General features: G+C 50.4%; 1 protein-coding gene across 8 annotated transcripts in view; it reads left to right on the top strand.

The window, feature by feature from the left end:
- The window catches only part of DOCK6 (dedicator of cytokinesis 6), a 102,034-nt gene extending 88,873 nt beyond the window's left edge, over positions 1-13,161 (top strand). For 6 of the 8 annotated variants that reach the window (XM_033923559.1, XM_033923557.1, XM_033923556.1 and 3 more), the window contains 8 exons: positions 285-299; positions 4,351-4,476; positions 5,642-5,731; positions 6,534-6,770; positions 8,964-9,107; positions 10,698-10,804; positions 11,599-11,766; positions 12,439-13,160. In XM_033923559.1, the coding sequence (XP_033779450.1) occupies positions 285-299; positions 4,351-4,476; positions 5,642-5,731; positions 6,534-6,770; positions 8,964-9,107; positions 10,698-10,804; positions 11,599-11,766; positions 12,439-12,481 (930 nt within the window). In that variant the 3' untranslated portion in view covers positions 12,482-13,160. Of the gene's footprint in view, positions 1-284; positions 300-4,350; positions 4,477-5,641; positions 5,732-6,533; positions 6,771-8,963; positions 9,108-10,697; positions 10,805-11,598; positions 11,767-12,438 lie in introns of all 8 variants that reach the window. The other 2 variants (XM_033923553.1, XM_033923554.1) reach the window with 2 other exon arrangements.
- Positions 13,162-13,403: the final 242 nt, after the last annotated feature.

Raw genomic sequence — 13,403 nt, 5'->3', positions numbered from 1 at the left:
ACAGCGCATTACCCAAACTGAGGGAATGCACATTATGGAGGCATTAGGAGCAGATAGATACCGCTGTCACTGGCTTTGCTGAACTGGCAGGCTACCCGTATGGAGAGATCAGGGCACCCCTTTACCTGCTTCGCAAGTTGAAAGGGCTGTCCGGAGGTTGGGGTGGAGTATCTGTGTGAGAAGATTTGATGCAGGACCTGCATGGGGAGGTCGGGCTATGATGCTGACTGTATATTAACTGTCTCTTTCTCTTTTTCTTTCTCTCTGTCTCCGTTCTCCACCAGAGTTCTGGCTGGGAGGTAGGACTTCAGTGTTTATGTCACCCTGAACTTTTATTTGTGGGTTTTGACCCTTTCAAATAGGATTTGGGTTCTTGATGTGAATACGTGCCTAGGCCAGAGGGCTTGTGTGAAGCCGATGCATTCCCTCCATCCTGCTGCATGTGTGAGGGGTGGGGGGAAGGGATGGAATTGATCCCGTCCTAGCTTACTGCTATGTGTGCATGGGGGTAACTCTACTGGCACAGGGGTCCCCCATCCCCTTGCCACCCTTATCTCATGGCCAGGCATTGAAAAATGACAACAGATACAGACCGTGTGGCCTACCCAGTCTGCCCATCAAATCTGTGGCAAACAAAATTAGTAAGCAGTGGCATAGTAAGTGGGGAAGGCAATCCGCCCTGGATGCCGTCTTAGTGGAGGTGCCGGCTCCCATTCTCCTCTCCGCCCCCCCCCCCCTCACTAGTCGGCTCTTCCTCTGATGTCACTTCCTGGACCCGTACCTAGGAAGTGAAACTGGTGCGTACAGCAGGTTGGGACTTCTTCTCACGTCAGGAACATTAAAGAGGGTACGGAGGAAGGGGAGGGACGGGCAAACGCGGCTGGAGGGGTTGGGGAAGGAGTGGATGGGGCTGGTGCTGGGCTGCTCTGCAGGGTCATAAAATTGATAAGACGAGGCTGGGCAGATCCCGTCTTGGCTATTCCTTCCAGTGGCAATAGGGTTGAGGACAGCCGAGCTGGCATCCAGGCCCACCGTCCCGCACTCCTTGTCATGCCAATGTGATATACAGGGCGGGCATGTTAAAAAGAAAAAGATCTTATGTGTCGGGGGTTTTCTTTTTTCAAAATATGATAACCCTGTTTAAGACAGACAAAGAAGACAATTAAGGGCGTTATTTGTAGTAGGAATGAGGTGAATAAGGGCTTAAGAACTAAAAAAAAGCGCCAAGAAGGTGAGCTTTTAGCCTAGATTTGGGTGGGTCCAGAGATGGAGTCTGAAGCCTGTTCCAGGTATACTGTGCGGTCGACTCCCAGCTCCTCTCCCTTCCCATGTCTAAACTAGAGGTCTGCACGGGAACGGGGATCGCGGGAATCCCGCGGGTACCGCAGGAATCCCTCTCAACCCACGGGACTCCCACGGGAACCCCCTCTGGCCAACGAGACTCCCACGGGGATGGAAGGCTTTGGAAACAGGGTTCATCCATATAATATAATGGACAAGCCAGCCTTAGTAAAAGAGGGGGTTTATAAGTTAATTACCTGAACAGAAAACAAAAAGAGGGTTCCACCAAAGAGATTCCACAAGGAAAACAGCAGCACAAACACAAAAGAAACTGTGGAATTGATGATCCTGTCAGAAGTAATTGCTGCTTTTTAGGGGGACGGGCGGGGATGGAAGTAATTCCTTGTGGGGAAGGGTGGGGACGGAGAGGATCCTGGCAGGGACAGGTGGGGACGGAGAGGATCCTGGCGGGGATGGGTTGAATTTCTCTCCCTGTGCAACTCTCTAGTCTAAACACAAGGATTTGTAATATTCTGCAGAGCTGCCAGTACTGGCGTGGCGGCCGTTTGAACGTTGGACCTCCAGGCATCCTGGCTATTTCTGAAGAATATGATGCTATGTGGCTCTGGCCGCCTTGTTGGGTAGACTGGATGGGACCGGCAGTCCGTGAAGGTCTTTATCTGCCATCATTTACCGTGTGTTAGACTCGCTAGGGCTGAGCGAGCAGCAGGGGGCACCGTTGGCCATTGGTTTGGGCTTTCCATTTCCCGAGCTCCGTGCATGCAGACTTCGGGGTCTGGGAGCTCCTGCTTCCAATTGCTATGAAAACCGGGACAGGATGCAACTGCCCCATCCCCCTGTCCCTTGAAAGTCTGAGCTGCCTTCTTTAATCAGTTCCAATCGTGCACTTGCAGCTGGTTATAGTAATGCAGATCACGTGTGTCACGAAGCAGAGCAGCAGAAATTTTTTTATTTTTAAGAGGATAGAGGGGGTGATGCGGCAAAACGGGAGATCCTACCTCCACACGGTAGAGATGGCGAGAAAACCAGAAAAGGTGACCTCTGATGCTCAATGTCTTTATTGTAATTAAGACTCGACACGTATGTGTTTCTGCCTCAGGAGTCTGAATCTTTATCAAGAAACGTAGATCAAGTATATTTTAAGCCATGTTGCTGTAGTTATCAAATTGATGTGAATCATAAAATGTGCGTCAGCCAGCCGGAACGAAACGACAAAACGCACTCTCATTGCCTACAATAGCAGGTAACTGTGTGATACCTTGTGCAGGTTTCTCTCTCTGGCGCAATCATCAGCTTTCTGAACCCCACGGTATTTAAAAAGGGAGGGCCAGAGGAAAGGGGGCAGCTTGGACAGTGGAGTCCAATCAAGGCAACATCGTACACAAACCACAGGGCTGCCATGATTACTAGTCGAGTACTCTGCCCAGTGGTGTAGGAAGGGGGGGCTTCCACCGGCAGCCCTCCTCCTCTTCACCTCTCCTCTCACCACATGCCTCCCCCCCTCCGTGTGCCCACCACATAACTTCAATGTGTTCTTTGTGACTGTGTCTGCTCTCCCGCTGATGTCTGTTCCGGGTGCATATTTATTTATTTAAAAGATTTCTCAACCGCCTATTTCTAGACGATGTTACAAAAGTAACATACATAAAATAGGACAAATTAGACTAGTACAAACATCAAAGATTACAAAATCAATCCATGTAAACAGTTGGGCCAACAGCTCTCCATAATAAACCCAAACACCTAGATTGGTCAGAAACATCATTCATTGGAAAGCTTCTATAAAGAGTGTGGTCTTGAGCATTTTCTTAAACTTCAAAATATCGGACAGGGCTCTTTGCGGTCCAGTTAATTTGTTATGACAGAAATAGCAGAGGCTCTCGTATTCTCAAAATGCACTTCTGAGAAGTCCATCGACGATAATCATATCACACTCTCAGAGTTCTAAGTGGGTGATAGATTACCATAATTTGGGATAAATACCAAGGAATTCCATGATAAATGACTTTAAAGACCCTAGGATATGACATCAGAGGGAGAGCTACAAAGACCATAGGAAGTGACATCAGAGGAAGAGCCAAGAAAGACCATAGGAAGTGACATCAGAGGGAGAGCTACAAAGACCATAGGAAGTGACATCAAAGGGACAGCTACAAAGACCCTAGGAAGTGACATCAGAGAGAGAGCCAACAACGACCATAGGAAGTGACATCAGAGGGAGAGCTACAAAGACAATAGGAAGTGACATCAGAGGGAGAGCTACAAAGACCATAGGAAGTGACATCAGAGGGAGAGCTACAAAGACCCTAGGAAGTGACATCAGAGAGAGAGCTACAAAGACCATAGGAAGTGACATCAGAGAGAAAGCCGACAAAGACCATAGGAAGTGACATCAGAGGGAGAGCCAACGGTGTTGCGAGGAGCACTTTGAAGTTGTTGCTCGTGGCAGTGAACCCCTAGAGGTCCAGGGGAAGGGGAGGGGGGCGCCAAACTGACTGTGCCTCTGTGGTGTCTGCTGTCAGGGAGATGGGAAAGGCTAAAGCAGGGCAGAGCTGCTCGTTTGGGTCTTGGCTCCCAGTATCTGCCAGAGATTACGGGAGGTTTGAGCCAGGCCAGGCACTGGGTCGGGCTGCCACACTGGCTCAAGCTTCACAGCGGTGAGAGCTTGTTTTGCTCTCTCTCTCTCATCACCACTTCCTGATCTGGCATTGAAACCCGAGACAGGGCTGGCAGCTGAGCGGTGAGCAGAGTGGCAGAGCGTGAAGTGGGGGTGGGCAGCAGAGCTAATGCCCTGGAGCCAGCACTGGTATGGGCAAAGGGTGAGGCAGAGAGTAAGTCTTGACATTCGTCATTATTCATTCCATCTTTTTCTTTTCCTTTGTTTCATTGGCTCCTCTTGATTGCTCCGACCTCGCCTGGGAATAATTTGGGTAAGTGACGAAACTCCATGTCTTCAGGGAGATGGGCCCAGTCGCTGACTCTGTCACCTTAACCTCACCCCAATCTTTCTGTTGTGTGTCTACTTTTTGCCCTCCTACAGGACATCAGAGGATGTTTGGCACTTACTTCCGGGTGGGCTTCTACGGCTGCAAGTTTGGGGACCTGGATGAGCAGGAGTTTGTGTACAAGGAGCCGTCCATCACCAAGCTGGCTGAGATTTCCCACCGACTGGAGGTACGGGTGGAGGGGGGAGTGAATTGTATAGCAGCACCTCAGAAAGAGCACCCAGACTGAATGAGAGGGCAGGGAAGGGTCAGCAGCAGAGAAGAGGAGCCAGTGGGAACTCCAGCTGCCAGAGGGTGGGATAGCAGCCAGGGGGCTTTCTAGCCAGAAAGAACATAGGGGATTTCAGGTGGCCAGTAGTAGCCAGAACAAAGGGGGCTAAAGTGAGTTTCAGTTCAGGGGGCGACGGGCATCTCTCCCCCCCTCCCCCCACTTCTTTAAAATCTTTGCCACTGCAAGCAACTACTCTGGCCTGGCTCTCTCTGAAATCACTTCCGGGTCGTGGGGGTCAGGAAGTGACGTCGGAGGGAAAGCCAACGCCAGCGCGAGCAGCCCGTTCTGGTGAAGATTTAAAGAGGTACAGGGGTGGGAAGGGAAGGCTTGGGGGGGGCTCAGCTAGTTGGATGGAACCGGAGAAAGGGAAGGTGATGTCATAAATTCATCCGAGAGATGCGCTCTGTGTATTGGGTGTACTTCTGCGAGTCCCAGGAGAACCCAGGCTCTATTCCTGCCTCGGGTTCCCGTCCGTCAGGCTGAGGATGGCGCTGTGTTGGAGAAGCCGAGCTCCGGGTTTCCGGCTGAGCCATGGGGAGCATTTGCTATTGATTTTAGCGGGGTGGGAGTGGGAAGCGCTGGCAGGAAGTTTTCTGCACTTTCTTTCCAGTTCTCTTCCAGTCTTTCTCTTTCTGAGCAACGAGGTTTCTCAGATCCCACCCCTGGCACCATCACTGCAGGGTCTTTCTCTGCAGAGCCATCGTGCATTTCAAATTTCAAGTGGATTAAAATTTTTGATTCTAAGCATTTACCGGGTCCGACGCTAAAGTGTGTGTGCGTGAGCTCTGGAAACCACAGGAGAGCTCTCGAACGCCGCTGTTGGATTCCTTCTCGTGCCCAGCGTTGGTACAATGGCCCGACGTCTTCAGTCGTACGATGCTTAAATCCACTCTTGCTGTTGGAATGAGCGTTTTCACGTGGGCTCGTTACACTTGATGTAGAACTCGCAAATAGCACGTGCAACTGTTCAAAATTTGGCAGGAGGGATGACTGGCCCTGCTGTGTTAATAACGGATATGTTGATTTATTGTTGTTTGTTGTTTTTTTTAAATCTTGCATTTAGGAATTTTACGCTGAGCGCTTTGGAGACGAAATGGTAGAAATTATTAAGGACTCAAACCCCGTGGACAAAGCTAAGCTGGATCCCAATAAGGTACGAGCGAGAGTTGGAGGCCGGGAGTATTGATTTGCTGGGCTGAACCTTGATTTAGTTCAATTTTAGTGCTTTCCTTTGCATGGTCTTGGACTTCCCCCCCCCCAACCCAACATCAACTCTTGCTGTTTCTCTGTCTCTGTCTCTGTCTCTCTCTCTGGATGAAGGAGATGACGGCATGAACTGAGTTTATATAAACCTTGTAACAAGATAAACAGTCCCGTACAGTATTTATACTCTGTGTTACACGGGGAACAAAGTACAGGAGAGGGTGGGGGTGGGATGTAACCTTTTCTGTCTGAAAATGAATCTTGCCACTGTCGGACTCGCTTGGTTTACACACTATAATGACCTTTTTTCATATATATATATATACAGTTGGTTGCTGTAAAGAGGAGATGTGGTTTTAGAGAGCTCAGGAGACAGTGTGTTTAACCGTACAGTAGTCTGAGCTGAAGCACCGTCATAGTAAGGGGGGCGAGGGGGGATCAGACTTCCCCAGATGCCATCTTGGAGGGGGGGGGAGCAGCTCCTCTCCATCCCCCCACCCCATTGCTCGTATCTCTTTAAATCCGTGTCGGCGTGAGCAGCTACTCTGGCCTGGCTCCCTCTGAAATCACTTCCGGGTTGCAGGGCCAGGAAATGACATCAGAGGGAAAGCCAACGCCATGCGAACAGCAGGCCGGAGAAGCTTTAAAAAGGTACGGGGGGGGGTGGGAAGGGAGTGTGGCATCGCCCCCCTCGCTGCGCCACTGAGCTGAAGGACTCCGGTGGCTTATTCTCTCTCCGTCTCTCCTTGCAGGCCTACATTCAGATCACCTACGTGGAGCCCTTCTTTGACACGTACGAGCTGAAGGACCGCGTCACGTACTTTGACAAGAACTACAGCCTGCGCGCCTTCATGTTCTGCACGCCGTTCACGCTGGACGGCCGCGCCCACGGGGACCTCCAGGAGCAGTACAAGCGGAAGACGATCCTCACCACCTCGCACGCCTTCCCCTACATCAAGACCCGTATCAATATCATGCAGAAGGAGGAGGTGCGTCGTGCCAAAGTGCCGGCATGGACAGAGGGTGGTTATGGTGACTTTGATTTGATATAGCGCCTGTCCCTCCACTGATCTGAAAGCGCTTTACAATAGATTGACTAGAAAGCAGCTTCTCTAAGCATTTTCCCGGTCCATCCCACGTCGCATTGCGTTTCACGCTTATACCTTGCGAGGTTCAGTACACTTAGCGATAGTCTACCTCTCATTTTGTAAGGACACGTTTTGGGATGAAAAATGTTTTCAAGGAGCTGCCAAATAGTTTGTACTGTAATTTCACCCTTATTGAAGTAGGAATTTGATTCCACTGCTTAGCAGCCTAATAGGGAAATGATAAAAGAAAAGGTTTGGCTAATTTCCTAAAAGAGAAGTCCATAGGCCATTCTTGAGATGGACTTGGGGAAATCCACTGCTTATTCCTAGGATAAGCAGCATAAAATCTGTTTTACTACTTGGGATCTAGCTAGGTACTTGGGACCTGGGTTGGCCCCTATTGGAAACAGGATACTGGGCTTGATGGACCTTCGCTCTGTCCCAGTACGGCAGCTCTTATGTTCTTATGTGAGCCAAGTGTTGGACAATGGAGCCATTGTGACATCACTGCTGAGGTTGGCTTAGGCATTGGCATTATGACATCACAAACTCAGCTCTGGAATGTTTCTCCTCTTTGGGTTTCTGCCAGGGACTTGGGACCTGGATTGGCCACTTTTGAGACAGGATACTGGGCTTGATGGACCTTTGGTCTGTCCCAGTCTGGCAATTCTTATGTGAGCCAAGTCTAGGACGATCAGCCATTGTGACATCACTGCTGAGGTTGGCTCTTAGGCATTGGTGGAATGAGGCATTATGACATCACAATCTAGCTCTGGAGTGTTGCTACCCTTTGGGTTTCTGCTAGGGACTTGGGATCTGGGTTGGCCACTATTGGAAGCAGGATATTGGGCTTGATGGACCTTCGGTCTGTCCCAGTAAAGCAGCTCTTATGAACACTTTCATTGGTTTGGAAAATGGAAATCTTGACATTATCCAGAAGTACTAACACAATTCCTATCTGGTAGGATTTAGCATATACCCTGGGGCCTGTCCATACAATATTACAAATTCCAAAGAACATAATTTAAAAATAGCCTGAGTTTCCACAGGAAGCTAATGCAATTTTATAAACAATGGTGTTAATCAAATTTTGATTAGTAAACAGCAGTCGGCCCACTGTATTTTTTTTTTTTTTTTTGGTAATGTCTCTTTACAACCCATAAAAACCATTTGTGATTGTATCAAGGCCTGGAACGTTAGCCTAAACTAGGGATTCTCAATCCAGTCCTCGGGACACACCCAGCCAGTCTGCTTTTCAAGGTATCCACAACGAATATTCATGAGATCATTTGCATGCACTGCCTCCACTGTATGCAAATCTATCGTGCATACTAATTGGAGAGGTGGAGCACCCTTCCTTCTTCCAGGTAGTTGGGGGGGGGGAGGTGATGTGGAGTGGTCACAGGGCCGCAGTCTGCATGCCCACAGCTGTCAGCTCTGCCAGTTCCCTGCCCCGGAACAGGAAATTGATGTCAAAGGTGGTGGAGCCAGCAGAGCTGACGGCTGTGGGTATGCGGACCGTGGCTTCACACACAGACACACACACCAGGGCGGACCGCCCCCAATGCCCAGCCCGTGGTGCTCTAGTAGGCGATTCCGGTTCTCGAGAGCCAAAGGCAGGTCAGGTTTTCAGGATATCCACAGTGAATATGCATGAGATGGATTTGCATGCACTGCCTCCTTGAGAGGCAAATTGATCTCATGCATATTCATTGTGGGATATCCTGAAAACCTGACCTGCCTTTGGCTCTCGAGGACCGGAATCGCCTACCTCTGCTATAGAGCATTGAACTTGATCAGCTTGAGAACCCCTGACCTAAAATGATCGAGGTTCAGAATAGCTTCTAATCTGCCTCAGTTTCTTAAACATTGTAGAAACCTTTTTTGTCTTATACCTTGTATATGTGGTTCAAAGGTCAAAACGTTATCCTGTTGAGCTGTACGAGGAGTTGCAGGAAGGCCCTCTCTCCCTGTTTTACATGCAGGGATGCTGCTTCCTGTTTCAGACTGTGCATTTGTGAGCAAGAGATTACCTCGGGCTGTCAGACCTTGAGGGGCATGGAGTAAAGATGCTTCCTGATGTTGTTTTTCCAGATCATTCTTCTGCCCATTGAAGTAGCCATAGAGGACATGCAGAAGAAGACTCAGGAACTGGCCTTTGCCACCCACCAAGACCCCGCTGATGCCAAGATGCTGCAAATGGTCTTACAGGGCTGTGTGGGGACCACTGTCAACCAGGTGACTGCGGAGAATTTGGTATCAACTGAGTGATGACAGCGGCTGGGTAACGACCAAATGCGATCTTAAGGGGACGGTTAGGGAGCAGAGAGGTTGGAGATAACACGGCAGCCGTCTGCTTTGGGGTGTGGTAGGGACAAGCGTGTCTCCCTTCTGCTTGTGAATAAGTCACTTCTAGGCCAGGGGAATACATGCCGTGCACAGTCAGTTTTTTATTTCAGAGTTGGACTACTATCATTCCTTACTTATAGGAATAATGCAGAAAGAAAAAAGGTGCCTACAGATCAAAATACAGCTATTAAACGCATCACAAATACCCCAAAATTCGAGCATTTAACGCTGCTTCTACATTGGCTAAGTAGTCACAGAATAACATCTATAATAATAAAACCCTAGAGCGCGCATGCGCTGTTGAAAGTTCGTGATTCCTGGCGCCGTGAGGTGTGCTTCTGTGCCAGTCCTCACGGCGCCTGCGCTAGCTGGAGGCGCGTGAGCGTGCAGCTCTGTCAATGGCGGTCGGCTTAGAGGACCGGCAGGAGAGTGGCGGTTGCGGTGGCAGGAGAGTGTCCGACAGAGGGCTCCGTTTTGAAGCTGTGGCTCTCATTGAACTGCCAGTTGGCCAGCTCCCTTGCCGGAGTTATTTTTCAGGTTACAGGTACCGCCGCGGCTTCTCTTACGAGCCGCACCTGGGTCAGAGAACACTTCCGATGCAGGGGATCATTAGAGGAGCCGCCGCGGCACTTTTAAACTTAAAAATAACTCTGGCAAGGGAGCCGGCCAGACCGCGGGAAGTGTAGGGGGGATGGAAAAATCCTGCTGCTGCACAGGGAAATGGAGGGAGAGGGAATGCTGTGGCTGCTGCACAGGGAAGTAGGGGGGGAGGGAAAAAAATGCTGCTGCACAGGGAAATGGAGGGGGAGGGAATGCTGCTTCGGCTTTTAAACAGGGAAGTGGGGGGAGGGAAAAAATGCTGCTGCACAAGGACATGGAGGGGGAGGGAATGCTGCTTTGGCTTCTGCACAGGGAAGTGGGGGGAGGGAATTCTGCTTCTGCACAGAGAAGTAGGGAGGTAGACAGAAAGACACAGGGGCAGGGAGAGAGGCAGAAAGACAGACAGACAAAGGGGGCCAGGGAGTGAGACAGACAGAAAGAAAGACAGCGGGGGGAGAGAGACAGAAAGAAACAGACAGGGGTAGAGAGAGAGACAGAAAGAAAGGCGGACATATATTCTAGCACCCGTTAATGTAACGGGCTTAAAGACTAGTTTAAAATAATGCGGTTATCGTTCAAAATATTATCATCAAATGAGCCATGGTTTATTGAGGTCGAGAGGGAATGATTTGGTAGATGAGCTTTTTTTTTCAGTGTAGAGAGGGCCCTTCATTTTTGTCTCGGCTTTTCAGTTGGCTTGTTTTGGGGATGTTTTGCTTTGATTTCTCTCTCTAATAAATGAAATGGACATAAAACTGTGTAGACACTCCACAGTGTTGCATGCGCCCAAAAGGTTTTCGAAAGCTGCTAGTCTGCTTGGGTGAACTCGTGCCCTCACTGACGCCTTTCTGTGGCTCTCTCTCTCTCTCTCCTGCTTAGGGGCCCCTGGAGGTGGCTCAGGTCTTCCTGGCAGAAATTCCCGAGGACCCCAAACTCTACCGACATCACAACAAGCTGCGGCTCTGCTTCAAAGACTTCAACAAAAGGTGCCTGGCCAGGGAAGCATTCTGGGTTGAGTAAACTGCTCTTTGTATAATACGGGTCATGCGGTTTTGCGGGGAAGGGGGGCATCCATGACAGGAGATAAGCACTGTGTGAAACCTTAAAACAGTGCTGTGTCCACACTGTATAAATGTAGTGGTTAGAGCTATAGCCTCAGCACCCTGAGGCTGTGGGTTCAAACCCCATGCTGCTCCCTGTGACCTTGGGCAAGTCACTTAATCCCCCCATTGCTCCAGGTACATTAGATAGAGCGTGAACCCACCAGGACACACAGGGAAAATGCTCGAGTACCTGATTTATAACTGGTTTGGAGCTCTTTTTTTGGAGGATGGGGCTACTCTTTGAGTGAAAATACTCTAATTATCTGCCTTCATTATCTTGCCGTCTTTCTACACAAATTAATTTCGCTGTCTCCACTGCACAGAACCTATATAAAGGTGCAAAAGCTCTGGCCTAGTGGCGCGGAGGAGAGGGCAGCAGGCATTTGGGAGCATCCTAAAACGGAGGGTATTGGGGATGTGTCAGTGGCACATCCCCAATACCCTCCGTCCTGTGGTTGTTGAATAAACACGAAAGGTGGTTGCGTGTTATGTACCCGGCGACTGTAATTACGTTCCTTCTGTTGCGTCTTTGGCTCCGTCACTGTTTTAACCCCTTGCGTTTCTGAGTGGATAGTTTTGCTAGTGGGAAGATGAAGTTGAACGCTGGGGACCGCCAGGGTCGGGGGGCTTTCCCCCACCTCAGCAGTCGGTCTTTCATGTCATTCTGCTTTTCTAAGGTGTGAAGACGCGCTGCGGAAAAATAAGACCCTAATTGGCGTGGACCAGCGAGAGTATCACCGAGAACTGGAACGAAACTTCCACCGGCTGAAGGATGCTCTGAACCCTCTAATCAATCGCAAGATCCCGCAGTTGTACACACCTGTAATACCTCTTTCGGGCAACAGGTAATACACGCTACCCTTTCTCCACGGTGTCAGGTCAAAAGCGCGCCGGGACAAAGGCGCTCCCAGACAATTGAGCGCAGCGTGGAGGCGCGCGCTGCTCAAAATTACTGTTTTTAGGGCTCCGACGGGGGGGCGTGGGAGGGGAACCCCCCCACTTTACTTACTAGACATCGCGCCGTGTTGTGGGGGTGTGGGGGGTTGTAACCCCCCACATTTTACTGAAAACTTCACTTTTTCCCTGTTTTTAGGGAAAAAGTTCAGTTTACAGTAAAATGTGGAGGGTTACAACCCCCCATAACGCCGGCGCGATGTCTATTAAGTAAAGTGGGGGGGTTCCCCAAAAAAACCCCCGTCGGAGCCCCTAAAAACTGTCATTTTCTTCTGGGCGCGCCTTCGTCTTGCGCTCAGTTGTCGGCGTGCGCCTTTGTCTTTCGCGCCGTTGTCTATGAACCTTTCTCCACAGGGCCTAGGAAATATGGGAGTAGCCCCACCTACAGGCCGTGTAGGTACACACGCATCGGAGAGAATCCCTTCCCCCACATGTGTAACCCCCACCTACAGGCACTGAGAGAGCCCTCTCCTCACCACACACAAGTGGATCCTAGATGTAACCCCCCAGGCCCAACAGGTAAGAGGAGTGAGGGGCAGCTCACCTTTCGTTTTCTCTTTCAGAAATTCCCTGAACCGCTCCAGCCTCCGCAAGATGAATGGGTAGAAGACGGGAGCAGACGTCACTGTCCCGTGCATTGTTATGGAGGATAAAAGCCACAACCACCAACCTCTAAGCCTCTGGACATGTCTGTGGTGGCAGGTGGATCCCGTGGGGGCTGGGAGTGCCTTACGATCCCCCACCCTCTACAATTTGTGCTCCAGGCCAGGTCCTTTGTACTGCCTGACTCAGGGGGTGGAAGGCCCCCCCTTTCCTAGGAACCTGGCGATAGTCCATGAGAGTCGGGAGCTAAATGACTGTCAAAGGCCATCTGAAGCAGTGAGTGAGACGGAAGGCTTCCACAGTGCCTCGTCGTGCGAGCTTCACCTCGTGCTTTTCGTGTTCACAGAATGTCTGTCTGGCCAGCTGCGGTTCCTTCTTTGGGGCACAGATGGAGGTTCCTTTTTTCCAGTCTGCCATATCTGTGTGTGTAGGATGCATTAGCTGTGACCATAGGGAGCAGCCCCCTGGCGTCTGTTCCCAGCGCCTGGGATCTGACATTCCTCATTCAGTGAGGAGGAGAAAGGAACCAGGAGGGGCGGGTGGGAGGTTGTGATAACCCCTGTGTCTATACCTGGAGTTGGCCATTGGTTCCTCGGCTGTGGCCAGGCTGCATCCTTCCAAGCATTGATCTGTTTTATGCTGTTCGTTTTAAGGAAGTTTAATAAACGGCAGGCTCTGTCTTCATTGAAGTGGGCCACTGTGACCTTGTGGTTGGGGGAAGAGAGTGTTGGGGGGGGGTTTGTTTGGAAAGGGGGGGGAATGGTGGCTCAAGTGATGTGAGTAAGGGTGGGATGGGGAGGTTATGTTTTGTGTCCCTTCCCTTGATCACTGTAGTAAGAGATGGCTTTCCTTCTCTCGACACGGGGGACAAATTTGTCCCTGTCCCTGCCCCATTCCTGTAAACTCCGCCGTAAGCGCACAAGCT

Source organism: Geotrypetes seraphini, chromosome 16, assembly GCF_902459505.1.
Source record: "Geotrypetes seraphini chromosome 16, aGeoSer1.1, whole genome shotgun sequence".
NCBI classification, from domain to species: Eukaryota; Metazoa; Chordata; class Amphibia; order Gymnophiona; family Dermophiidae; genus Geotrypetes; species Geotrypetes seraphini.
The sequence above is the reverse complement of the archived record's forward strand: the minus strand, read 5'-3'. Positions and strand labels throughout refer to the sequence as shown.